General features: G+C 35.6%; 1 protein-coding gene across 2 annotated transcripts in view; it reads right to left on the reverse strand.

Annotated features, from left to right (window-relative positions):
* Positions 1-26,515, reverse strand: part of LOC145279891 (F-box only protein 16-like) — a 192,935-nt gene that overhangs the window by 56,415 nt on the left and 110,005 nt on the right. For both annotated transcript variants that reach the window (XM_080131367.1, XM_080131366.1), the window contains one exon: positions 21-185. In XM_080131367.1, the coding sequence (XP_079987493.1) occupies positions 21-185 (165 nt within the window). The remainder of the gene's footprint in view (positions 1-20; positions 186-26,515) is intronic.

Here is a 26,515-nt window from a genome sequence, read left to right on the forward strand (position 1 = left end):
ATAAAGATCAATAAAATTACATTTGCTCTAAAAAGTCTCAAGTTCTGGATTTGGTTCAAATAGTGTCTTTTCCATACACATGTTTCAAATAGAGTTGGTAGATGAGGAAGATACCAACCAAAGCGTACACATTTTGGTAGCCATAATTGATCCATCTCAGACAGATGTTTCCAATACCAACATACCTGTTTGAAAATCAATAAAAATATTTTTTTTTAAATTTACCTTAATAAACATTAAAAAAGGACAACATAAGTATGAATTATTGTTAAAGCCTTTAAAAAACTATATGATATGTCTTGACTGATGCAGACTTCTCCTCCCCTGCCATGTAAAATTTTTATGAATGAGATTTTTAATTCTTTGGAATTTTATAAATTATTCACCAGATTTTCAGATTATATGAAGAAAAATGTAAATAAACAACTGTTGACGCTCTTTATCGCCATTGCTTTCAGCATTGCAACAAAGTTAGAACTGATTCATTTCAAGGGTTCTAGTTTTGGGGGAAAGATTTTTGGGGAGAGACACTTTTAGAGAAACATTTTTAAGAAAAACAGTTTTAGGTCATAGGCAAATGTGAAAGAGAGCAATAGAAATTTTATATGATAAATACAAACAAAATAATGAAAATAAAATAAAGCATATATTTACAAAAATAGAAATTTTATATGATAAATACAAACAAAATAATGAAAATAAAATAAAGCATATATTTACAAAAATAGAAATTTTATATGATAAATACAAACAAAATAATGAAAATAAAATAAAGCATATATTTACAAAAATAGAAATTTTATATGATAAATACAAACAAAATAATGAAAATAAAATGAAGCATATATTTACAAAAATAGATATTTTATATTTAAAATATTTGAGAGTCTTGAGAGACTTGCATGGAGTTCTTCTCCTCTTTTCTTATCAGTTTAGCTTTATATAATCTGCAAAAGAAAAATGGAAAGATATTTACATTATACTCATAGTTCTTTTGGTTCAGATATGAACCCAAGAATCTTGAATGAAGTCAGCAATTTGTACATCAGTTGATATCCAAGAAATCTCTGCAATTTCTTTCTGTCAATCATTTCTCTCAAATCTCTATGTGAAGTCTCTTATCCAAAATTTAGGTCTATGGATGTACCGAATTATAGAGAACAAGAATCGTTTGTTTTGCAGAAAATCTTAATGTTGTCAATATTGTTTTTCAATTGTTTGTCAATATTGTTTTTCAATTGTTTGTCAAAATTGTTTTTCAATTGTTTGTCAATATTGTTTTTCAATTGTTTGTCAATATTGTTTTTCAATTGTTTGTCAAAATTGTTTTTCAATTGTTTGTCAAAATTGTTTTTCAATTGTTTGTCAATATTGTTTTTCAATTGTTTGTCAATATTGTTTTTCAATTGTTTGTCAAAATTGTTTTTCAATTGTTTGTCAAAATTGTTTTTCAATTGTTTGTCAAAATTATTTTTCAATTGTTTGTCAATATTGTTTTTCAATTGTAAAACTGCTTTTCTATAAAAATATTGTCAATATTGTTTTTCAATTGTAAAACTGCTAATAACAGTTTTCTATAAAAAATGCATGCTTCTGCAATATCAACCATGGCTAACGTTTCAACAGCTAAAGTACTTTTGACGACTTTCTAATACCCTTCGACTGCCAAACCAAGAAGAGTATATAGCCTCCCTGTGAACATCCATCTATTAAATTGCTAAACGAGGCATCACTATATGCAACAGTTTTTAAGATGCTCAAGATTCCCTAAATCTGAAATATCTATATGAGTTTGGGGTTTTTTTTTGCCTGTTAGCTTGTTTTAAGCATTCACATTTTCCTGTTTCAGCATTGAACTTAACCCACGACTGTCATAACTAACATTAAGTCTGATTTGGGAGGCTAATCAAATAAGTTGACTGATCAATTGCCTGGTTTCGGTAACTTCTGTTGAAGATATTGCATCTTTCAAATTCTGACCTGCTTCTAGTAGGATGCACTTCACATTCTTGACATATTTGTCCTGTCCAAGTTAAACATCATTCCTGTTTATGTTTTAATGCATTAGATTGGAATTCTGCAATTTCCTCAGATTTTACCTTAAACAAGTGACAAATCCTGTCTATAACTGCTCTGAAAAATCTCTGAACCTGCAAAGCAAAAATTAGTAGCTATAATATCATGCAATTTGTTTCTAAAGTTTCATATAAATATAGTTTGATAAAATTTTGAAACTGCAATTCCTCCTTGAGTGTCATGTACCAGGACGTTGATACATCAGTCAAACTATATTCATACTTGAAAATCTTCAAAATATATCTTGGAAGGGCATCAGCTTATTTAGGAAAATCCAAACAGACCGATCAGTTTAAATCTTTACTCTGTAAAAATGTTTTATGTACATGAACTTGCACATCCAATGGTTAGATACTTTGGAGTTTTTTTTTTTTCTATAGTTTCCAGATTGCGAAACCATTATGGTTTGCTCATCACCAGAGGAGTATCCATCCTCATTTATTTGTCTGACTTCTTTTTCTTTTTATTCCAATACTCTCTGATTAAAGTCTAGCCAAAATGGTTCACATTGTTCCATAGCCACATTCATTAAATGCTTGTTTTTACCTACCCTACTTAAGATATTCAATGTTCGCCATTCTGAATCAGTATCATTGGCAAGTTTGCATTTTCAATAAATTTTCCTGGTTTGGGAAGCACAATTTATTTTAGAATAGGATTTTGTTTTGGTAATACATCTCTCTCTCTCTCTCTCTCTCTCTCTCTCTCTCTCTCTCTCGCACACACACACACAATTTGATGTTGTGTAACATGATCGTTCAAAGTTCCTAATTCTTTAGTCAATATCATTCTCCTCAGCCATTGATATGTTTGAACATCCTTCAGGTTTATTTTGTGAAATGGTCGGTTCAATTATTGACTCATTTGCAGAGCTTCTGGGTGAGACACTAAATGACATGGGTGCACTCTTACGTATGTGCACGATGTTTGACAAGTACCTGCTTGTGCTCCCAAACTATAACAGTTCCTTGGCCAGAGATTTTGCTGAAAACTTGCACAATATGAATTGTTTTCTAATTGCATGCATGGCATCAGGGTTACTGGCAACTCTCCCACTGGTAAAGACAACTTCTAATGCAGAAATTTATCATTCAAAAAGGAGGGCAACTTGGGATTCCTACTGAAAAGAAATTGATTACGAATGAATCTTTGAGCACTGTGAAGCACTTATGGCCCATGCTAGTGTTGTTTAAAACCTATAGTTTGTGCCCTCCTGGGTCTTTTTTACCATTTCTTCTAATATTCCGTTGTGTCGTTCATTTAAGTCATGTCGGCATAGACTTTCAGTGGTAGTTGTGTGCAAAACAATATTCAAATTTTCTGCCATTATTAGTTGAGATAGATCCTGGATTCCCAAAATATACTATCCAATTAAATATGGAACTGATATCAAAACTTTCTTTATTAGGAACCCTGATGCCAACACTATATCAAGTGTAGTACTTTGTTACCATTGATTTCTTTAATATATTGCAACAGTTTCATTAAAATATGATGCTAATGGCAATCCAACTAGAATTGAAAATTGCTTGTAATTTTTTTTATAAATTTTGGATTTCTTATACATTTTTTACTAAATCACACAATTTCTTACTACTAGGCTGACTAAGTGGTCGATTTGGTTATAATTCTAATTTTTTCTTACCTATTTTTGGAGGAGATTTCTTTAGTAAAAAGTATGTTTGAGCTTATGTCTCTCTGGTAAGGGTTTTGTAATAAGGATGTGGTAATGACCAGATGATGTGCATAATAATGGCAGTTTCCTTTTAAACACTGTCACACTACATTGTTCAAAACTGAGACAAGTCCTACCTCTTTTCATAGTATCTTTACTCAGAAGTAGAATGTCAGAGTCTACAACATCAGTGACAATTCTGATTTCTATGTCTGCAATAGCACATGGTAACGGGACATTGCAGAGAGAGTTCAGCTTGTTTCCGTCACTGAATTTAAACATTCTCACTCCATCACTCATGATTATTTTTTCTGTATATTGATTTATGTGACAAGGAAACTTTCACACCATTTTTTTTCCACCAACGGTACCACATGCACCACTGTATAGGGCAGCCAAACACAGTGTCTCACCTAAAAGAGTGTTGCCGTTTGCATCGCATTTTTGCTAACTCATAAGCTTGTTGTTGTTGGCCAGGGAAAGGTAACTTTTGTGTTCGCCGTTCTTGTGTTGATCTCTGACATCACCAATGTAAGGAGAGTCATAATGTTGCTTTCAGATCCTAACAGGGTTATCATTCTTTTTGTTACTGTTGTCATGTCGTCTTCCACTACAGTTGATCTTTTCTCACAAACTATTCAAATGCAAATCACATCGGTGTGAAGAGCAATATAATAAACCTTGATAGGTTTTTCTTTTCAGGTAATAACATCTTCCTTCTTTATCATGACAGGTGTTGAGTCCATAGATGGCAAGAAAAGGCTGCCTGTAAGAGTAGGTCGATTTTTCACTTTAAAAAAATCAACTTGGCTAGGCCCTGGAAAATTATGTATTATTATGATAAATACTTATACCAAAAATGACATCTCTTATTTGCACTGTTATTTGAGGAAATGTTATCAAAGACTGTCTACATAAACGAACTGAAAAATCTTTGTTTTTTTCTATATATTTAGCTGTAAATTAGTTAGAAAAAGTTTTAATCTCAATATTTAAACCAGAAAAGGTTGTCATTTTACTTCATTAAAATAAAATAATAAAACAGATAAAAGATAACTAAAATTTTAAAAGTCTCCTCCCCATTATCATCAACAATTCTGACATTCTGCTTTTTACCTCATTAATTAAGCTTGAACAGTGATAATATTTTAAAAGAGGGTACTTGTACAGTTTAGTCAAGACATTCAAAACTGAAAATATCAAAAAAAAAAAAAAAAGGTTATATTGTACGTATCCGTTTTGGTCTGAAGATCTCTGAAAAAAATTTCACTTAATTTGATTGAGTAGTTTTTATTTACATCGGAAAAACACGTTCTTATGAGAGCGCGTTGAAATCAGCCATTATGAAATTTGCTGAACATGCCACGGGGAGATAACTCCATGTAAGCGCCGATACTACCTTCCCATCTTTAATTTTAGCTTTTTTTCCTAAAAATCGAAGCTCTTTTGCTCGGTATCATAACAAATTGTTTTTTCACTGTAAAAAAAACTTCTTGATGAAATTAAGTGAAATTTTTTTTCGGAGAACTTTATTCCATAACGGATATGTACAATTTAATCTTTTTTCAATATTTTCATTTTTTTAATGTCTTGATTAAACTAAAAGAGTGAAAGAACGGGTAATTTTTTTGTTATAAAAAAGACAAAAAAGAAAACATATGTATCCTCCTGATTAATTTGATTGTATCAAATTGATGTGTGTAAGATTCCTTAGAAGCAAATGAAGGCCTCATTTGACAAGACAGCACCTTTGCAATTATATGTGTCTTGCTTCAAACCCATACACTGATTTAGAAGCTTTAGTTCTTCAAACACTTTGAGAATGTGAGAGAAATTCTGGCAACTTCAACTTAGTTCCATTCATCAGTGAATCCAAAAGTTCATCTTGATAAAATCCTTCTGTAGTTGCCAGTTCACAAACTCCACTTTTTGAAAGGTTAATTAACTCTGACTAATAATTGGCATTAAAATTGATTTGTGTTATTTTTTTTATCTTTTTGTTTTTGACTTCTGAAAGAATATAAAAGTTTGAGTTAAAATCCAAACAGAAATTTCAAATGACTGATAAATCAACATAACTAATTTAATCAATTTTATATATTATATACATATTATTACTTACTTAATGGACAAAGTATTTTTTTATTACTTCTTCCCTTACTGCGAGCTCATCTGTTTTTCAGGCAATAAAGCAAAAGCTGTAAATGTTGTAATATAAAGCGTTGAATTTCAGTTGACTGTTTCTTGATGCTATTGATCATATTTAAAATATACAGTTATCTCTTTTTATTTCAAACCAGCTAACTGCATATACTTCAACCTAGTGAGGCTGTGAAGTTTGCCAGACATTTCTTGTGGATAAGCACTTCATGTCCATAAGCACATTAGTCTTATGGTCACAGTTAATCATCTTGCCTGATTTACAGGCTCAATTTCCCAAGCAGCAAATTTAGGGTCAACTTTTCCTCTAAAAATGCTCTGGTCACAAGTTAATTTGTGTTGTGTCGTGGAACAACAGTGAAAATAAGAACAATCAAGTCGAGGTTCGGGTAAGGAACAAGTGTATTAACAATAATGTATAAAGATAGGAAAGCATGTATATCTGCTGGGCACTCGGCTAGCAGTTGAAGTGCAGTCGCATCTCTCTCACCGGTGTTGGAATTACTAGCGCTATTTATAGTGCTAATCGGTGTAAACTCCTCTGTTCAAGGAAGACCGGTATAACAGTTTGTTTATTTTCTCAGTAGTAAAACAAACATCCAGTTGACAACCAATTGATGTATAAATGCTACTTGGGGTAAATGATTATAGTCATTAGCACATACTTTGCCCAGAGGACCATCTACATGTCTAAAAAGAGCTCTTATAACGGAAATTTTATCCTGTTGCATGAGACTAAGAGTTCTAAAAGAAATTTAATTTAAAAAAAAAAAAAAGAGCGACCAAGGTAAACTGGTATAAAACTTTATCGAAAAGAAAAATAGAAAAGGAAAGAATGATAGAAAAGGAAATGTATAGTTCGACTGGGCTGCCAAATACGTCCCTCTGGCGGTTCTTAAGAACTTTTTTGACAATTATACTTTTACAAAAAAAATTTGGCGTAGTTGGAACACGTCAACACTTCTTACCCTTTTGTGTTATTCAATGCAGAATTGAGATGCATAAATCATTAGCAGTTTCCAATTGAGTTTATCTGACTTCTCACCACTAGAAATAAATCGATGGAGGATCTGTTACCAAATTTATTTCTTTTACTTTGCTTTTTTTTTCATAGCATATCAACCCTTTCTTGGGTTATTTAACATCGAATTAATATCCATCCAGAAATAACGTATAGATACTGTTTTATCGAATGAAATAGTAATTCCAACTGTTGTCATGGGAAATTGAAAACACTGTTTTGCTTTTTTCTCGAATTTATAATTTTATCTGATTTCGATTCCGTTCAGGATTTGTTTGGTAAGTTTAATAATCTCGATGATTAATATTACTTTCTTCTTGTATTTCAAACGTCGCAACACCGCTCTGATATTTTTTTTTTTTTCTTCCCCCAGCTTCTGCTGGTTTCACTCTTTTTAAAATGGCGTGCTCAATGTTTTAGCTAATCGAATCCCGCGTGACACAGCAAGTAGTAGCACCAGATACCCCGAGAGAGGGGGAGAAAAGAAGGGGAGAAAGAGAGAAAAAAATACACCAATTAGAGAGGGGAAAGGAAGGGGATGGAGAGAGTAGAAAGACACTAATAGTGGGAAAAAAAGGAAGGGAAGGTAGAGAAAAAGGAAAATAAAATTTCTACACTTAATGGAAGTTCATTTTGATGTAGAGAGCAACCAATGATGTATAATTTTATCTGTAGTTTTTTTTTCTCAACAAGTGTTACAAGTTCAATCTCAGAATCTGTATTGGTGTTATATACTAAAATATCCTTAATTGTAGACACACTGTTGTATTCTTTCAAAACATCAGCAACTTTTACCAAAACATCACCAGTTGCACCAGTATTAGAAATAACCCTATCAGTGAGATATTCACTTTTGTGTTCCATCTCTTTTGTGAAGGTTAAGTGGTGTTCTAGTGCTGTTGCTTTTTTAAATATTTTCTCTGCATTTCTCCCCCAAATCTCTTTATACACCAAGTGTCTTTATCATTTCTTTTACCAACTCCAATACATAAAAGGTTTTTCACTGTTTCGTCTTTGGTGAGCATTTTCTTTCATTCTTGCCTTTGCTCAATCTATTTTAAATTTATTAATAATTTTATTTTAAATTAATTTTATATCAATATTAGATGTGAGAAGGCCCATGGCCTCTAAATCTAAGAGCAAAGCATTAGCAAGGCTAACTCCAAGGTTGTAAGAAATATCACCTTTGATTAATTCCATATGAAGAAATTTTATTATTCACTTCTTCCCGTGGAAGGTAATTCTTCTTAATCAATTAGCCGTTACTACTAAACTCTGAAACATCAAGGAAGAAAACAAACAAAAAGAGAAAAATATGAGAAATAGAATTTATTAAATATGATATCAAAAGGAAAAGTTCGTGACCTCTATGGGGCTGCCAAAAATGTCCATCTGGCTTACAAGTGTTCTTGTAGTAGTAACCGAAAGGGGAAAGAGAAGGAAAGAGAGATAGAGAAGGAGGAAGAAAGAAAGAAAAAAGTGGGGGAGCACTTACTGGAAGCTTCTCGGCGCCCTTTTTCGAATGGAACATTTAGAAAGTTCGTTTGTTGGGGCTTTTACTTTCTGAGTTTGTGTTGTTTAAAAGTTCTTTTTTGTCAGTCCCCTTCCTGGAAACTCGTTTCCATAGTCCTTTTTGCAAAGGTTAAAATTCCATGGAGGCAGAATATTTTTTGAGTTTTCAAGTATCTTAGAAACTTTCCAGCGGCGAATTTTCTTTTCAAACTTCAATTATCCTTTTCTCGATAATTATATTCAGTTTTCAAATGTCTTAGAAAACTTTCAGGCGAATTTTCTTCTCAAAACTTCAATTATCTTTTTCTTGATAATTATATTCAGTTTTCAAGTGTCTTAGAAAACGTTGAGGAAAATTTTCTTCTCTTGGTTCTTTTTTCAACGATTTTAATGTCTCGTCAGGACAGAGTTGCATAACGCCTTAGTAAATTTCCAGGTGTCCCTTTTTATCCGAGACCTTAAGGGAATACATTTGATACTTGTTGTCTCGACGCCGCCTTTTCCACAACTGTCGAATTAACTCAAAAATGTCACACACGAGCTTCAATTTAGGATGAAAACGTCTCGTCCAATCAACGGGCATAAGGGAGTCAGGTGACATAAAAAAAAAGGGGGGAAGCTAGGGAAGGGGGCAGGAAAGGGGTTAAGAAGAAAGGAAGGAAGAACAGAAACAGCAGAAAGAAGGAAAGAAAAAAGGAAAGAAAGATGGTGGAAGATAATTTCCACACTCTCCCTAAAAAGAAAAAAGACAAAAAGAAAAAATCCTCAAACAACAATCTAATACCAAACGTATTCTGGATTTCTTTCATTTAAAGATTTAACAGACCTTACAGGCCTAGGCCGAAAGTTTTCCCTGTCCCGACTAGTCCCCGAGCTCAGAGAATTGCCCTCTCCATTGTTAGAAGCTTGGTGAGAGTGGGTTATGGAAAGTTCTAAAGGACACAAGTTCTTTAAGGAATGTTCCTGAGTGCTGCCATCACTCCTTCTGATTAAAGCTGACCGAATTAAGCTATCCGATCCAGAAGTTAGATTAACTACCCTTCCCAAGGACCAATAAGGACGAGACTTCATACGGTTTTTTATCAAAACGACATCGCCCAGCTTAATCATATTTTCAAAATCGAATTGGTAAAGATCTTGCGACAACTCTCTCAGACCCAAGAGATATTGTTCATACCATAGCCTTTTAAAACGATTCAAGAATTCATCTCTACATCCCAGAAACAATCTTCTTCTAAGGACAAAAACACAGAGTTTTTATGGAAGGGATGCACAAAGACATTAGGAGTAATCACCTCTAAGCCAAAATCATCAGAGCAATGATAAGTCAAGGGCCGATCGTTAACAGATCCCTGCACATCTGACAGAACCATCAAAAGTTAAAAATAACTTAACTTCCTACGTCCTATAACCTTGAAAAGACAACCTTTTACAACTCAAATTAATCTTTCCCACACAGCATCGTACCAAGCAGAATATAAAGGTATCGTTTGGTGTTTGATAAGATGGGCATCAACTGTCCCTCTAAATTCGTCAGACAAATAAACCCGTTTGACAAGGTCACAACCCGCAACAAAGGACTTTGCATTATCCAAATAAATGTGAGAAGGGACTCCATAAAATTGAAAACTCTCACAAATGCCAAAACCACAGACTGAGTGGTCATATCAGGCAACAGTTCCAAGTGTATAGCTCGCACACTAAAACAGATGAAGATTAAAATATACATCTTTTTAGTTTCACCACCTTCGTGCACCTCCAAATAGCCAGTAAAATCGATCCCAGTGTGCAAGAACGGCTTAACTAAATTAACCCGATGCTCAGGCAAATTTGTAACCTTGGGATATCTAAAGGAAAGAATGTTATATTTTTTGCAAATGACCCAACAAGATATCACAGTTTTAATAGCTTGTCTAGCTTTGGGTATCCAAAATCCCAACATTCTGAATTTGCTAAGCGTAGCAGCAATTCCCAGATGCTTACACTTCAAATGACAATCCATGATTATTAAACTAGTAACATGACAAGACTTGGGAAGCAGAATAGGATGAAGGACTGCATCAGAAAAATAAGTAGATTTACCAATTCTACCTCGTAAGCGAATCAATCCTTCATCGTCCAAAAATAAATTAAATTTAGAAACCAAAGGGGGGGGAGCTTCACCACCATCAGACTTAGACAAATAATCCTTTTCCTTAGAAAGGAACAGTCCTTGTGTCATTCTGAGCAAGTATAATCTCGCCTTAATACCAGTGTCGAGAACAATACCTCTCATTTTTTATATAAATCGGAAAACTGCAGGCAAAACTCCAATGAACTTCTTCAGCGAAGAGAATTTCTCTACTGCAATTATATAACTGCCTTGAATGACAGGTTCACAACCAGTAACTGTACTGATCAACATCTGGCTAGCCGGATTAAGACAATTTAGGTCATAACTAGGCCAGATCAAGTTATCTCCTCTCAACCATTCAGGCCCGAATAACCAACAAGTAAAAACCATTTTAAATTTGTTCAGGGACATACCCCTCGTGACAAAGTCAGCAGGATTGTCATCAGTCTTCACATACTTAAACTTCACTGTCAAACCTTTATCACTAAGATTTTTTACCATCGCTTTTACATCTTTTAACCGGTTACGAGTGAATTGACATTTTGTATTGACATTGTCAGATAAAACCCAGGATAGTACTACCTGTGCATCTACAGCGATAATCACAGAACTGAGCACTTCCAAAGGGAGTATTTTCACCAGAACAGAAAGGTGCTTCATGCATAAATATACCGCTAACAGCTCCAAGGTGGGTAAGGTTCTCTTAACAGAGGGAACAACCCTGGCTTTAGCGAATATCAGTCTGGCTTCACCATGCTGATGTAAATATACCGCGATTCCATAGGCCAGGTTCGAGGCATCACAAAACACTATCAACGTGGCTGAAGAATCGGAAGCCACGGAGTAACGGTCGAATTCCAGCTCCCCGATACGTACCAGATCCTTATACAACCTCTCCCAGTCAACCACAACATCAGGTGGGACCGGCTGGTCCCAGGATACTTTCAACTTCCACAATTTACTAAGAAGGATCCTACCTTTAATAGTAACAGGGAGCATTAAGCCAAGGGGGTCAAATACAGAGGAATTTACAGACAAAATATCCCTCTTAGAGGATACTGATCTTCCTTCAATGCAAGAACTTGCTCGCATTTTGTCAGAGGAGGAATTATATAAATAGCCCAATACCTTCTCAGTGTCAGAACCATGGGAGGAGAGACTGTTATCCTGCAACATTCGCTTAGCAAGCACTTCATTGTTGCTACAGCAATTCCTCAAGGAAAATCCACCTTCCCCCATGACAGAAACAGCCTCCAAATACAGCTGCATCAGAACTTCAGCAGAATTATGAGTTTTCACCAAGTTGTCCACATAGAAGTGACCCAAAAGCATCTCCCTGCAAGGACCAGGAGGGTATTTCTCCACATGATATCGAACCATGTAGCTCAGTATGAAAGGACTGGATACAAAGCCAAATATAAGAGTGTTGTATCTAAAGCAGATCAACTCATCACCCAATCTTAAAAAGAAGCAGAATCTATTTCTGTCACATTCGTCATTCAAACGAATCATCAAAAAGGCCTTCCGAATATCGGCCAGTAGAACATACTGGTCCATCCGAAACCGCAAAAGCAAATCCAGCATGTCAGTGTACATATTGACACCAGAATAAGCGCAGTCATTTAAAGAAGGTTTCCCACCGGTTCTCAAAGAACAATTGAATACCGGTCTAATCTTGGTGGTGCACTGTAAATCCTGTTTTATCACCGGTCGATGAGGAATCCATACATATTTGTTAAAATCGGAAGGAGCAACCGCAATCCTTTCAATTATTCCTTCCTTTTCTTGGTCTAAGAAGACCTGGCAATAATCTTCGTACAAACCTTGTTCCGTCAGCTTCTTCGATACGCGGTTCAAAACTGACAAAGACATCTGATGATTAGCAGGCACCAACTTTAATTTTTCTTCATTCCAAGGCAAACTGACATAGTAACAGTTATCTATGAAGCGAATGGAGGAGTGAACGGGACTCAATCATATTCTTATCGAAATCACTGAATTCCTCCTCAACAATACCTATGGTTTCCAAACTAAGCATTTTTTCCACAGTTCTCTCAACAGTAGACTCCTCAAAACAACTGAACGAATCAGTATACACAGACTTGGGGTTCAACACAAAATATACATGAGTGATGTTGCACACAGAGTGTTCTTTGACGACTTGAGCATAATTCAATTCCAACCCCTTTGCCTGGTCTTTGGGAGGAGGAGACCCAAAATCCGCCAGATCACCAAACAAAACCATTCCTTGGGGAAATTCCCACACAAGGCCCTCTCTAAACTCCTTTAAATTCATGGGTCCCAAAAATCTAAGCACGTCCATGCCCAGTAAACCATATACAGGTAATGTGTCATCTCTCAACTCCGAAAAATTGGCAGCCAATTTGACCTGATGTTTCTTAAGGTCTTCTACCACAGAATTCAATCCGTGAACATGAAACGAAAGGTCCATATCATCATCCACCAAGAACAACACAGAATGGCAGGAATTTGGAAACCTCACTTGAAGATTAACTTCCTTCAAGTGTTTAATTTCTTTTCCCAAAAAGGTCTTAATCAGAAACTTACGATCTCTCATGGGAGTATTAATATCAGAAAAAGCATCCAACATTTTTCCAGACAAATAGGATCGTTCACTACCAGTGTCGATAAGGCAGTTGAAAGATACACTTTCACCAGATCCATTGTTGACGGCAACCTCAACAACAGGCAGCAACGAAGAGCTATTCAGGTGCCAACAAGCATTAGAAGCAGTAGATTCACCCCCAACAGAAGGACACAACACTCTACAGTGGCCTCTCTTATTACATAGCCAGCACATTCCATACTCCTTACCCTTACAAAGACATGACTCTTCTGCATGAGAAGGGCTCGAGCACTTGCTACATAAGCCAATCTCCTTACACCTCCTCAACCGATCTGCATGAGAAGGATAAAACTTGCAGGAATAACCGTTATGATTATTGGTTCTACAAAAATTAAACTTAAATCCAATCTTAGTAGACTGGATATGAAAGTTTTCCAGCATGGAAGTTTTTTTAGCATCCGACGAACCCATGAACCTAGGAGAAAATGTTTTCTTAGGTATACTAGCCACCTTCCGAGGATATGTTTTCTTATTTTTACAAAACTCAATTGTTCGAAATATTTCCGAACTGTGGTCTAGTATGCCTTCCAGGGTAGGGTAATTATTCCCTATTTTATGAATAAACTCAGACCTAAAAAGAGTGGGCAGCTTACCAAAAACAATGTGACTTAATAATTTGTTTCCGGGAGAGTTCATCTCCAAGAAATTTAAACCGAAGGAACTATTTAATTCGTGTACCTGAGCCTTAACGGAATTCAAGAACTTCTTTGCCGCTAAGTGGTTGCTTAACTTCTCGGTGCCCAATATATGAGAAAAAACTGAATCCACAATGTTGTCCTTATCTAGAAATTCCGACACGAGAATGTCGGTGGCTATGCGATAGTTTTCCTCAGATATAGAGAGGTGCCGCACCAGTTGAAAGGCGTAGCCAGACAAATAGTTTTTCAGCACAACAAACCTCAGGGCGTCATTTTCTAAGTCCACTACGCTATTCTCGAATTCCCGCTGAAAATTAAGGAAGGCTAATATATCGTTTTCTAAATCCTTTTCACTAAACTTGGGACATTTAATTTTGGGTATTATCCCCAGACGTTTTTCCTTAATAAGTGAGACTTTGTGATTTGCACTATCCTTTACTTCTACGGAAGGCTTGAGTCTTGACAATTTTTCCAAACCTTCACTCGATGAAGAGCGCAATCCTTATTAAATGACCTTACCTCCTCATCTTCTGTTCCCTCAATTAAATAAGCATTAATAAACTGCTCATCTAACAAATCCCCTGAAGCAATGTAATCATCTATCTGCTTTTTATACAACGTATAACCTGCTTCATTGATTTCATCTAATGAGTCTAAGAACTCAAACACAGTCAAGATTTTGTCTCTAATAATCTTTTTTTTTTCAAGTAACATTGAGGTACTGGGAGAGGTAGTCATTTTAGAATACTAAACTCCGCTCCTTCTAACCTATCAATGACAAAATGCTAAACCACTCCCCTTTTGGTGCGCGAGTCACCAACAACCCCTCTTGGCGCCAAAAATGCCTGTAAAACAATGAACAAGAAGCCAAGATGGTCGATGCAGAAACAAAGAAGAAGGAAGGAGGGAGGGGGTACTATCTACGCAATGGACGGCAGCCGCGATCACCAAATAAAGCCCAGACCAGTTTTAGCAGAGAGTAGCTTACTAAACTGGCAGAGTTATTAACTCTATGAGTACCAATTTTTGGCAGAGTGAAGAAATTTTATTATCCACTTCTTCCCGTGGAAGGTAATTCTTCTTAATCAATTAGCCGTTACTACTAAACTCTGAAACATCAAGGAAGAAAACAAACAAAAAGAGAAAAATATTAGAAATAGAATTTATTAAATATGATATCAAAAGGAAAAGTTTGTGACCTCTATGGGGCTGCCAAAAATGTCTATCTGGCTTACAAGTGTTCTTGTAGTAGTAACCGAAAGGGGAGAGAGTGAAGGGAAAAAGAAGGAAGAGAGATAGAGAAGGAGGAAGAAAGAAAGAAAAAAAGGGGGGAGCACTTACTGGAAGCTTCTTTTTTGTCAGTCCCCTTCCTGGAAACTCGTTTCCATAGTCCTTTTTGCAAAGGTTAAAATTCCATGGAGGCAGAATATTTTTGAGTTTTCAAGTATCTTAGAAACTTTCCAGCGGCGAATTTTCTTTTTAAACTTCAATTATCCTTTTCTCGATAATTATATTCAGTTTTCAAGTGTCTTAGAAAACGTTGAGGCAAATTTTCTTCTCTTGGTTCTTTTTTGAACGATTTTAATGTCTTGTCAGGACAGAGTTGCATAACGCCTTAGTAAATTTCCAGGTGTCCCTTTTTATCCGAGACCTTAAGGGAATACATTCGATACTTGTCTCGACGCCGCCTTTTCCACAACTGTCGAATTAACTCAAAAATGTCACACACGAGCTTCAATTTAGCATGAAAACGTCTCATCCAATCAACGGGCATAAGGGAGTCAGGTGACATAAAAAAAATGGGGCGCTAGGGAAGGGGGCAGGAAAGAGGTTAAGAAGAAAGGAAGGAAGAACAGAAACAGCAGAAAGAAGGAAAGAAAAAAGGAAAGAAAGAAGGAAGAAAACTTCCACACATAGTAGTATATCGAGGAATTTTGACTGTAAGGACCTGCGAAAAGTCTCTCAAGCTTAAAGTATTCAACTTCTGTTGAATCATTATAAGGACTGAATTGGGAAATAACAGTATCCTGGTCATCAGATGTTGATGCATAATCTCTTTTACCATTCCAATCTTTGTGTTTTCTGTTTATATTTTTTATGTTAGCTTTATCTATTAGACAATGCTGGAAATTATACTTGGGTCCATTCTTTCCTCTCTAATCTTTCAAATATTCCTTCTCTTCCACTTGAAATATCAAATTTGACATAAATATCAAAAGAAAATAATTTTGCTTTTTACATGCAAATATGAAAACCCAATTAATTTCAAATGTACATGACTTTGTTAATGAAACATATGTAAAAAAATAAAAACAGAAAATAATCTTATTTCTTTTTCAAATAACAAGTACAAAGTATGTGTTTAGTCTTGCACTTTACATTTCTGTCATCACAGCTTAAAACAGGCAGTTTACACATACAAGAAGCAATGTTATACAGCATATCTAGCTTTTCCTTGTGTCCATACATAATCTTTTTTAACTGTACCGACATGCAAGAGAGTGTAAGCTTGCCGACTGCGGCTTTGACTAGCCTTTCATTTTCTGAGGGGATGATGTCACTCTTTAAAGCTCTGAATGCATGTATAGATTCGGGGAGGATGATGTTAAAATCTTTCCACTTAACTTTATGTAAGTCGATGAGAAAAATCTTCCATTGATGTGTTAGATTGTTTCCAGTATAAATATGTATAAAAAAAAAGAATGTAAACACGTAAACAACAGACTCTGATAATGAATATGGAGAGTATAATTTATTCATGCTCCCATAAGTATTCTGACAAGTATATACAGTAGAGGTGGCTGTACAACTTTCGGCTACAATAATAATAATAATAATAATAATAATAATAATAATAATAATTCTAATTTCGTTTATGAACGTCTCTCTGGAAAGGGATGGGATTCATTTCCAGAGGATTTCCCTTAATCCCGGCTTCAACCCAGGAGCTTCAAAGATCAAGGGTTTTCCTAAGGATGTTGGTGGTACCTATAATTGCAGAGGTTTGAAGGCCGCCTAAAACACCGGGGATTTGTAGTTTTTTCAATTGTCCTTCCAGACGACTTGATACTACTCCTAGTGTACCAACTACGACTGGGATTATTTGTGTTTTAACCCCGTGTATACGCCTTATCACCAAGGCCAATGGAGCATAATTGCTCCACTTCTCATTCTCCGTCTCTCTCACATTCCTGTCCCAGGGTACTGAGAAGTCTACAATCTGCCAGTTTTTTGAGACCTTGTCAATGACGACCAAATCCGGACGATTATGTTACAATTGCTTGGTCGTTATAACACTTTTGTCCCATCATACCTCTACCTTGCCATCCTCACTTGTTCTCATTTCATCAGGCACCTCCTCAAACCATTTTCCAGCACACTTCATCCCAACCCTCTTACACACCTCCCAATATATCCGGAGTCTCATGCGATAGTGTCTTTTGCGGTACTCTCTCTGGGCCAGTCCACTACACCCTGCAGCAAGGTGCGCAATTGACTCTGAGGTCTTACCACAAATCCGGCATTCTGCAGCAATTTCCTCTCCTAGAACCACTTTTTTGAACAATCGTGTTCCTAATGCCTGCTCTTGTGCTGCAGAAACAAAAGCTTCAGTACTCTTAGCAAGATACCCAGCTCTAAGCCATTGCCATGATCTTTCATCAGCCACTTTTGCTATATCCTGGAAGAACCTTCCATGCATTTTCTTCCTAGCCAGTTCCTCTGCCCTTTCTCTATCCATACGTTTCACATAATCAGCCTTGGTCTCACATACCTCCACTTCATTGGCCACAACCTTAAGCATCCACTCCCCACTTCTAACCACATGCTCCTTCAATGACATCTCCTCGGTTCTAACACAATCTTTTACACTTTTCAATCCTCTCCCACCATCTTTCCTCTTTTGATACAGCCTTGCTACCCTACTTCGAATGTGAAATATACCAAACATTGCTAAAACTTTTCTTGTTTTGATATCCATGGCATGCAAATCCTTGTCACACAATTCTAAAATTCCCACACTGTATCTCAAAACACTGACTGCCCATGCATTTACTGCTTTCATTAGATTTCCTCCATACAGTTTCGACTTTGCAATTAGTTTCACTCTTCTAAGATACTCCTTCCTGACTTTTTCTTTCATTTCTCTGTTCATGATGCCTACACCCTCCAGCACTCCTAAATACTCATATCCTGTATCTTCTATTTCTTTCATGATTTCTCCATTTGGCAACACTATTCCATTCGAATGAATCTTTACTCCTCTTTTCATCACCAGCACCGCATATTTAATAATCCCAAACTCCATCCCAATGTCTTCTGAGTATGCCCCCACAAGTTCTACCAGTCTCTCCATTTCCTTTTCATTTCTACCGAATATTCTCAAATCATCCATAAACAGTAGATGGTTGAGGCATCTGTCACCAGATCCAAAGTTATACCCCAGTTTTTCTCTCTTCAAGAGGATGCTCAGTGGCATCATTATTATTACAAAAAGAAGTGGCGATAACGAATCTCCTTGAAATATCTCACGTTTAATGCCAACCTGCCCCATCTCCTCTCTGTTTGCTGTCAGCACCGTTTTCCATTAAGCCATAATTGTCTCCAAAATCCCTACCACATTCTCAGCAACCTTCATCATCAATAGTATTTCACGTATCCATGAATGAGGAACCATGTCATAAGCCTTTCTGTAATCGATCCATGCTATGCTCAGATTTCTCTTCTTCTTCTTCGCATCCTGCATTATTGTTTTATCAATTAGTAGTTGCTCTTTAGTACCTCTCGAGCCTTTCCGGCACCCCTTTTGTTCATCAGGAAAAACACCATTACTCTCTAGATGTTCATCAATTTTCTCCGCAAATATTCTAGTCAACAGTTTCCACATCAATGGCAGACATGTAATTGGTCTATAATTATTGGCATCTGTTCCTTTTGTAGGATCTTTCCTAATCAGTGTTGTTCTTCCCTTCACAAGCCACAGGGACATCTCCCGACTCTACAACCCTTTGCAGAGCAGCAGCTATAGGTGGATAAAGGCATAGAAACTGTTTAAACCAGAAGCCTATCACTCCATCTGGACCAGGTGCCTTCCAGTTTGTCATCCTTCGTATGCCAGCTTTAACGTCATCGATGGTTATCTCAACATTCTTCATCTGCTGCATTTCTGATAGCCTTTCTCTGACCTCTCCCAACCAGCTAGCCTTCTCACTATATCGCCCTTCAACAGACCAAATCTCACTCCAGAACTTCCTTGCATCTTTTGCATTTGGAGTGTTGTTATTTCCCGCCTGTTTACTACCATTTAATTCTTTATACAGCTGAAACTGATTGTTTCGAAAAAGGTTGTTCTGCCCAAATGCAACACTTTTTCCAACAAAGTTCCTAATTTTCATACCACCAGTGTGGACCTTCTCTTTCAACATTGTTAGAACATTCATCGTTCCTTTTTCCACCAATCTATACCTCCTTTCAAGCTCATCCTTAGCTTTCTGTCCTAGTTTAACTCCTTTTCTTATTTCTTTGATTCTACCAATGTCTTTCCGCCACCGTTTAATACTTTCTTCAAGCCGCCTCTGCCAGTGTGGCCTTCTATCCTTCATTTTTTTCCTTTTTCTTCTGTAATAAGCCAAGACGATTCGCAATAATGTATGACGCTGCATATAGAAGCCTGTTAAGTTCCGTAATCGATATGTTCTTTCTTATGATGTTGTGAATTACTCCTTGAATTATTTTTACCTCGTTTTTCACCTTCCGCCTATCACTACTCTTCATACTTGGAATCTCTATGATATCGTCTCTAAGAAGAACCTCTCTTAACTTCTGAAGTACTTCTTTTTCTACAGAAGTCAAAGTTCGAACTTCATCACCATTTCTCCATACATTTGCGCCTTTCACTGGCTCCATTGTCTCAGTCAATGATCTCATCTGCCTTAGATCCTTCAAACTCTTTCTCATTACTTTCCCTAACCATAGGATTCCATATCTCCTCAGTTGTCCACCTCCCATCATCATTTACATTTCCTTTCTGCACTTCCACTCTCTCAGTTCTTTCATCAGAGCTAGTTTACTTTCGTTATTCATTTCATTCCTAACCATCCATTCAATCTCTTCTCTTACAATCACTGAAAGTAGGTTGTTATATTTAATTTGTTTTAACTGGGATACCAAACTCGCAACACTTCTAGGCCCCCCCTCCTCTCGATTCCCATTCTTCCTTCATTTTTCGGATATATCCACCAGATTTGCTACTTCCACTCCTTACAAAGCATTCCCACAGGACTCTTCTTTCCTCATTCGTCCATGTTTTTTTTTACATTTCCTGTTCCAACTCCCTTCGTGTCTTGGTACCCTCTCTGGCAATTCTCACTCCCCCTATATCCAGCCACATCCTCAGAGTTTCGAACAGTTGTAAGATGATGACAGGATCCACCTTGTTGACCAGTGGGACACCTATCTGACGTGAGACCATCACAAGATGTTCTAGCTTCATTTACGTCATTATTTTCAATATTTTGATTTGACATTCTCCCATAAATGGGGTTAGTGAATTTAAGGTTACACCACCACTGATAGTTTTATCGAGACATTATCTCTAGGAGGGTTCCCCACTAAGGTCAAAGATCCCCTTCTGAACTTTTTCCTCCATCACCACCACTATTCCCATTACCACCACTAACAACAATAGAAATAAAATCTACAATGATAATAGCAACACTAATATCGGTAACAATAATATTAACAGCAAAAGCAACAATAGCAATGACAGCAAAAAACAACACCTACCATTACAGCTACAGTAATAATAAAATATAATAAAAACATACCACCATTACAACCACTACCACCACTACTACTACTACTAGTAATAATATTAGTGGTAATAGTAATAACCAATAAAGTAAATTTGTTTTTTTTTTAAATAATAATAACAATAATAATGATAATGGTAATAATGATACTAATAATGATAATGATAACAAAAATAAAAATAATAATAATAAGTAGAACACTGATAATAATAATAATAAGTAGAAGAAGAAGAACAATAACAATAATAATAATAATAATAATAATAATTTCAGTTAGAAAAGCTTACTTTGTTCGTTTTTTTTTAACTCCTCTGCCGATGTTGCTTTTGGTCAGAAAAATGTACACAAAAACAGAAACATAAAACATCCAAATATGTGAAAGACAATTCCTCGTTTAACCGTGAATTCAATTTTTAAATACTAATTTCAGTTAGAAAGGGATTTTTTTTTTTTTTTTTTTTCCCTCAGCTATTTTTTTTTTTAAAACTCCGCTGCTGATTTTGCTGACGACCGGAAAAATGTACATAAGGACAGAAACGTAAAACATCCGAACATGTGTAAGATAATTCCTTGTTTAACCATAAATTTCAAGTTCAAATTAAAATTTCGGTTAGAAACGCTTTTTTGTTTCGTTTGTTATTTTTTAAACTCCGTCGCTGTTGTCGCTTTTGCCGGAAAAAAAATGTACACAAAGACAGAAACATAAAACATTGTAACATGTGTAAGAAAATTCATTGTTTAACCATGAATTTCAAGTTTAAATCCAAATTTCGGTTAGAAACGCTTTCTTGTTTCGTTTGTTATTTATTATTATCATTATTAATAATAATAAATAACAAACGAAACAAGAAAGCGTTTCTAACCGAAATTTATTATTTATTATTATTATTATTAATAATAATAATAATAATAAGAAGAAGAAGAGAAGCTTTTTGCTCCTTAAATTTTAGTGAAGATCAATAGTCGCTGTCAACAAGAAATCAATGGTAAGCGGCCGTTACGTTAATACAAATGCAATCGCGATGGTTATCGAGAGAGGTGAAGAGTACTGGAAGTCTGGGGTGATTTGTTGTCACCCAGACTCCGAATAGCACCATAAGTTGTCCTCAAGGAGAAATATTTGATGGTAGCCTGTGTGACGAATAATAATTATTATTATTATCATCACTACTACAATTACTATTATAATAATGCAAAAAAAAATCCTTTACTCACATGAGATTATTCTGGTCAACCGACAAGACGCAATCAACGTCCAACTAAATTTGAAAATATTGTTTGTTTTTTTAATATAATTTATAATAATAATGATAACATTAATAATTATAATAATAATAATAATGATGATGATAATAATAATAATAATGATAATAATAATAATAATGATGATAATAATAATAATAATAATGATGATAATAATAATAATGATGATGATAATAATAATAATAATGATAATAATAATAATGATAATAATAATAATGATAATAATGATAATAATAATAATAATGATGATGATAATAATAATGATAATAATAATAATAATGATGATGATGATAATAATAATAATAATGATAATAATAATAGTGATAATAATAATAATAATAATGATAATAATAATAATAATGATGATAATAATAAAATATCCCCCCCCAGCCCAAGAAAGAAGAAAGGAAGGTGGAAAAAAAAATAATAAATAAATAAATAAAAAATAAAGTAAAAAGTTGGGACTATCAGTATATCTTTAAGTATAAACGGGCCCCTTAGTACACTACTGCCACATTGGTTCCACTTCCGCCTGTAGCAGCACAGACACCCTGGCAAGCATGTTCAATAAATGGAAGCCTTCAACGCATGGGATACGTGTCAGATAAGTAGAAAAATGTTTAATACCTTTTAAACGACAAATTATAGTAACATATCCCTGTTTTTACTGTATTTTTGTTTTATTTTCTCACTGACAAGGAAGGGGAAAAATATCCTGCCAAGAGAGCATTTTCCCACCGGTATTTTTTTTTTGTGTGCTAAATTGTCGATTTATTAAAATTCTTTATTTTGACTCAATCTCTGCCAAATATAATATTAATTCCAGTCAGTGGTTAAAATGTACCTAAAATATCGCCCACCGGTCCAAGAAAGAAGAAAGGAAGGGGGGGAAAAATCGGTAACTATATCTAACGGTATTACGACGAATCCACAATACAAATACACTTGTAAGTATGGGAGGGGAATCTATCTTCAAATATCTCTAATTTCGAATTACAGCTACGGACTTTTACTAAAGTAAATATTAATAAGTACTTTGAACCTCTTTCCTTAATTTTTTATTTTTATTTTTCAAATTTTAATTTTATTTATTGATTTATTTTTATTTATTTTTTTATTTATTTTATTTTATTTTTTCATTTTATTTTATTTCATTTTTTAATTTATTTTTTATTTATTTTTCCTTATTTGTTTTTATATATATTTTTTTTCATGTCCCATATGTACGTGTGTGTGATAGTGCACAATACCTCCTGTATACACTATCCCTGCAGCAGAACCACAAAAACAAAAATATGAAAAATGTCAATTACAAATATTCCAAACCAGAAGAAAGATCTGGGTGTCATGATCGGCAGGTGCTCCTTCGGTAGCCAGCATGGGGGACCCAGTCATCATCCTGCGAATGTTGACCAACTTTCTAATTTCAGAAACTCAAATAACATGGACGCTGAACAGGTAAGTATAACCTCTAATTTCAGAGAACAAAAAAATACCGAGAAAAGACAGCACAGCCATGATAACCATCAAAAGGAAAAAATCCGAAGAAAGAAATGGACAACAAAGGAGAATAGACTCGTAATGGAATGCTACTATACAAGCCATCCTAAATACAGATATGGAGGTTATCGGAAACGAATGAAAGAAGTATGGGACCTATCCAGTGACTTCCATACGACATAACAAAGAATTGCGGACCAAGCAAGACTAATACTCAAGAAAGGTTGGCTCTCTAAACTAGAACTAACAGAAATTCAGCGAAAAGTAAATGATGAAACTGAACAAGAAGCAACCCCCAACGGAATCACACGTAGAGCAACCCCACAAGTTGAAGCCTCACAAGTAAAAACACCAAAGGCCGACAACCAACAAAGAACGAAGTCCACAAACGTGGAAACCGAGAACAATGAAACAGAACTAACAGAGAATGAAGCAAATGAAATAAATAAAATAATACAGCTGATGAACGAGGAAAAAACAAAGCTCCCATCGTTAAGGAACTAAAAGCAGAAGAAACTAAAAACAGAAACAGAGAAGGTTAACAAGCTCCTCCCACATATCCCAACAAATACAATCACAGACTTAAACAACCTAATTTATGCGGGCGCCAAAATGGTAAGTATGAATCTCAAATCAGAAAAACAACCGGGGAAAAAAACCTGGATGGGAAATAAGACTAGAAACCCAAATACAGAAACATAAAAAAGAAGCTAAAAAGATCAACAAGAAGAAAGCAATGTGGAGAAAACGGAATATTGGAAATGTAACTAAACAAGAAACATGAAGAACTGGACCAAAAAATAAAGCAAAAGAAGCGAGATTGAGACGATATAGATATAAATCTGAACAATGCAAACAAAACAGAACATTTGAAACTAATGAAAGCCAATTCTACCAAAATGTGAATGGAGGAAACACAAAAACAAAACAACCAAATCCGACAGAAACAAAACTCTACTGAAGTAAAATATGGGAAGAGCGACAAGATCACAATAGAAATGCTGAATGGCTGAAAGACATGAAAGAAGAGTTAGAACAAATAGAAGAAGGAACAGTGAATGAAATCAACAAGGAAACCCTAAAGAAAACCATAGGAAAAATGGCAAACTGGAGAGCACCAGGGCACGACGGGATACATGCATACTGGTTCAAAAAATTCACAACCTTACACGAAAGGCTAGCTCAAAACCTGAGAAGATGTATACAGGAAGCAAGCGTAACAGACTGGATGACAAAAGGCAGAACCACACTGCTACAGAAGGTCACGGAGAAAGGAACCATCCCTAGCAACTATAGACCAATCACATGCTTACCAACTAGTGGAAGATACTGACAGCGCAACTGAGGGAACAAATCTACCACTCCCTGAATAACCGTGAACTCATCCCCGAGGAGAAGAAAGGATGCCAAAAAGGAAAAAGAGGAACGCATGACCTGTTATATATAGATCAAAAGATCCTAAAGGAGGTAAAAAGGAGGAGAAAGAATTTAGCCATGACATGGATCGACTACAAAAATGCATACGACAGGATCCCCCAAGCATGGGTAATAGAATGCCTAAAAATGTATAAAATACTAAGCGGGATCACCAATATAATAGAAAATGCAATGAAAACATGGAGACTGGAATTGACAGCCGATGGACAACACATAACAGAAATTAACATACAAAGAGGAATCTTTCAAGGAGACTCACTATCACCACTACTGTTCATCATAGCCATGATGCCCTTGAACAGTATTCTGAGAAAGTGCCAAACCGGATACAAGTTCTCCAATACACAGGAAAAAATGAACCACCTGATGTACATGGACGATCTGAAACTATTTGCAAGGACCGAAAAGGAGCTAGAGACATTAATCAAGACTACGAGAATCTTCAGCCAAGATATCCAAATGGAATTTGGAATGGAAAAGTGCACACAACTAGTTAAAAGAAAGGGAAAACTGGAAATGACAGAAGGCATGGAACTACCCAACCAAACAGAAACGAGGGTACTAGGAGAACAAGACAGCTATAAATACTTGGGAATTCTGGAAGCGAACACCATCAGAGCAACAGAAATGAAAGAGAAAATTAGAAAGGAATACCTCAGGAGAACAAGAAAACTCCTGGAAACGAAATTATATAGCAGAAACCTAATAAAAGGTATAAATACTTGGGCAGTATCACTAGTAAGATACTCTGGACCGTTTATAGGGTGGACCAAAGAAGAACTGAGACAACTCGACCAGAAAACCAGGAAATTCATGACCATGCATAATGCACTACACCTAAAGGACGATACTGACAGACTCTACGTGAAAAGGAAAGACGGTGGGAGAGGACTGATCTGTATAGAAGACTGTGTGAAGGACACGAAAAAGAACTAGAAAAATACATAATGCAAAACACTGAAAGGATAATTATGGCAGCGAGAGACACAGAAAAAACAACAAAGCAGAAAACAGAGAGACTAACGACAAAATGAGAAAAGAGAAATGGGAAGAGAAACAACTCCACGGAAGATTCATAAGAATGACAAAAGATGAGAATAACGAAAAAACCTGGACATGGATGCGAAAAGGACATATAAACCGTGAAACTGAATCTCTAATAACTGCAGCACAAGATAACACGATAAGAACCAACCATATCAAAGCAAGGATGGATAAAACACAAGAAAACAGCAAATGCAGACTATGTGGACAAAGAGACGAAACAATAAACCATATAGTAAGTGAATGCAACAAACTGGCCTAAAAGGAATACAAAAACAGGCATTACCAAGTGAGGAGGGCGGTGCACTGGGAATTATGCAAACGACTGCATTTTGAGTGTACAGACAAATGGTACAAGCATAAACCCACAACAGCACTCGAAAACGAGAACCACAAAATCCTATGGGACATGGACATACAGACGGACAAATCCATCCAGGCAAGAAGACCAGATGTCGTAATAATTAACAAGAAAGAAAAATCCTGTCAAATGGTAGACTTTGCTGTCCCAGCTGACCACAGGGTGAGTATGAAAGAAAAGGAGAAACAAAGCAAATACACAGAGCTAGCCAGAGAGGTAAAAGGGATTTGGATGATGAAGAAAATCAAAATAGTACTGG

Source organism: Euprymna scolopes, chromosome 7, assembly GCF_053919585.1.
Source record: "Euprymna scolopes isolate OS-2025 chromosome 7, ASM5391958v1, whole genome shotgun sequence".
Classification (NCBI taxonomy): Eukaryota; Metazoa; Mollusca; class Cephalopoda; order Sepiida; family Sepiolidae; genus Euprymna; species Euprymna scolopes.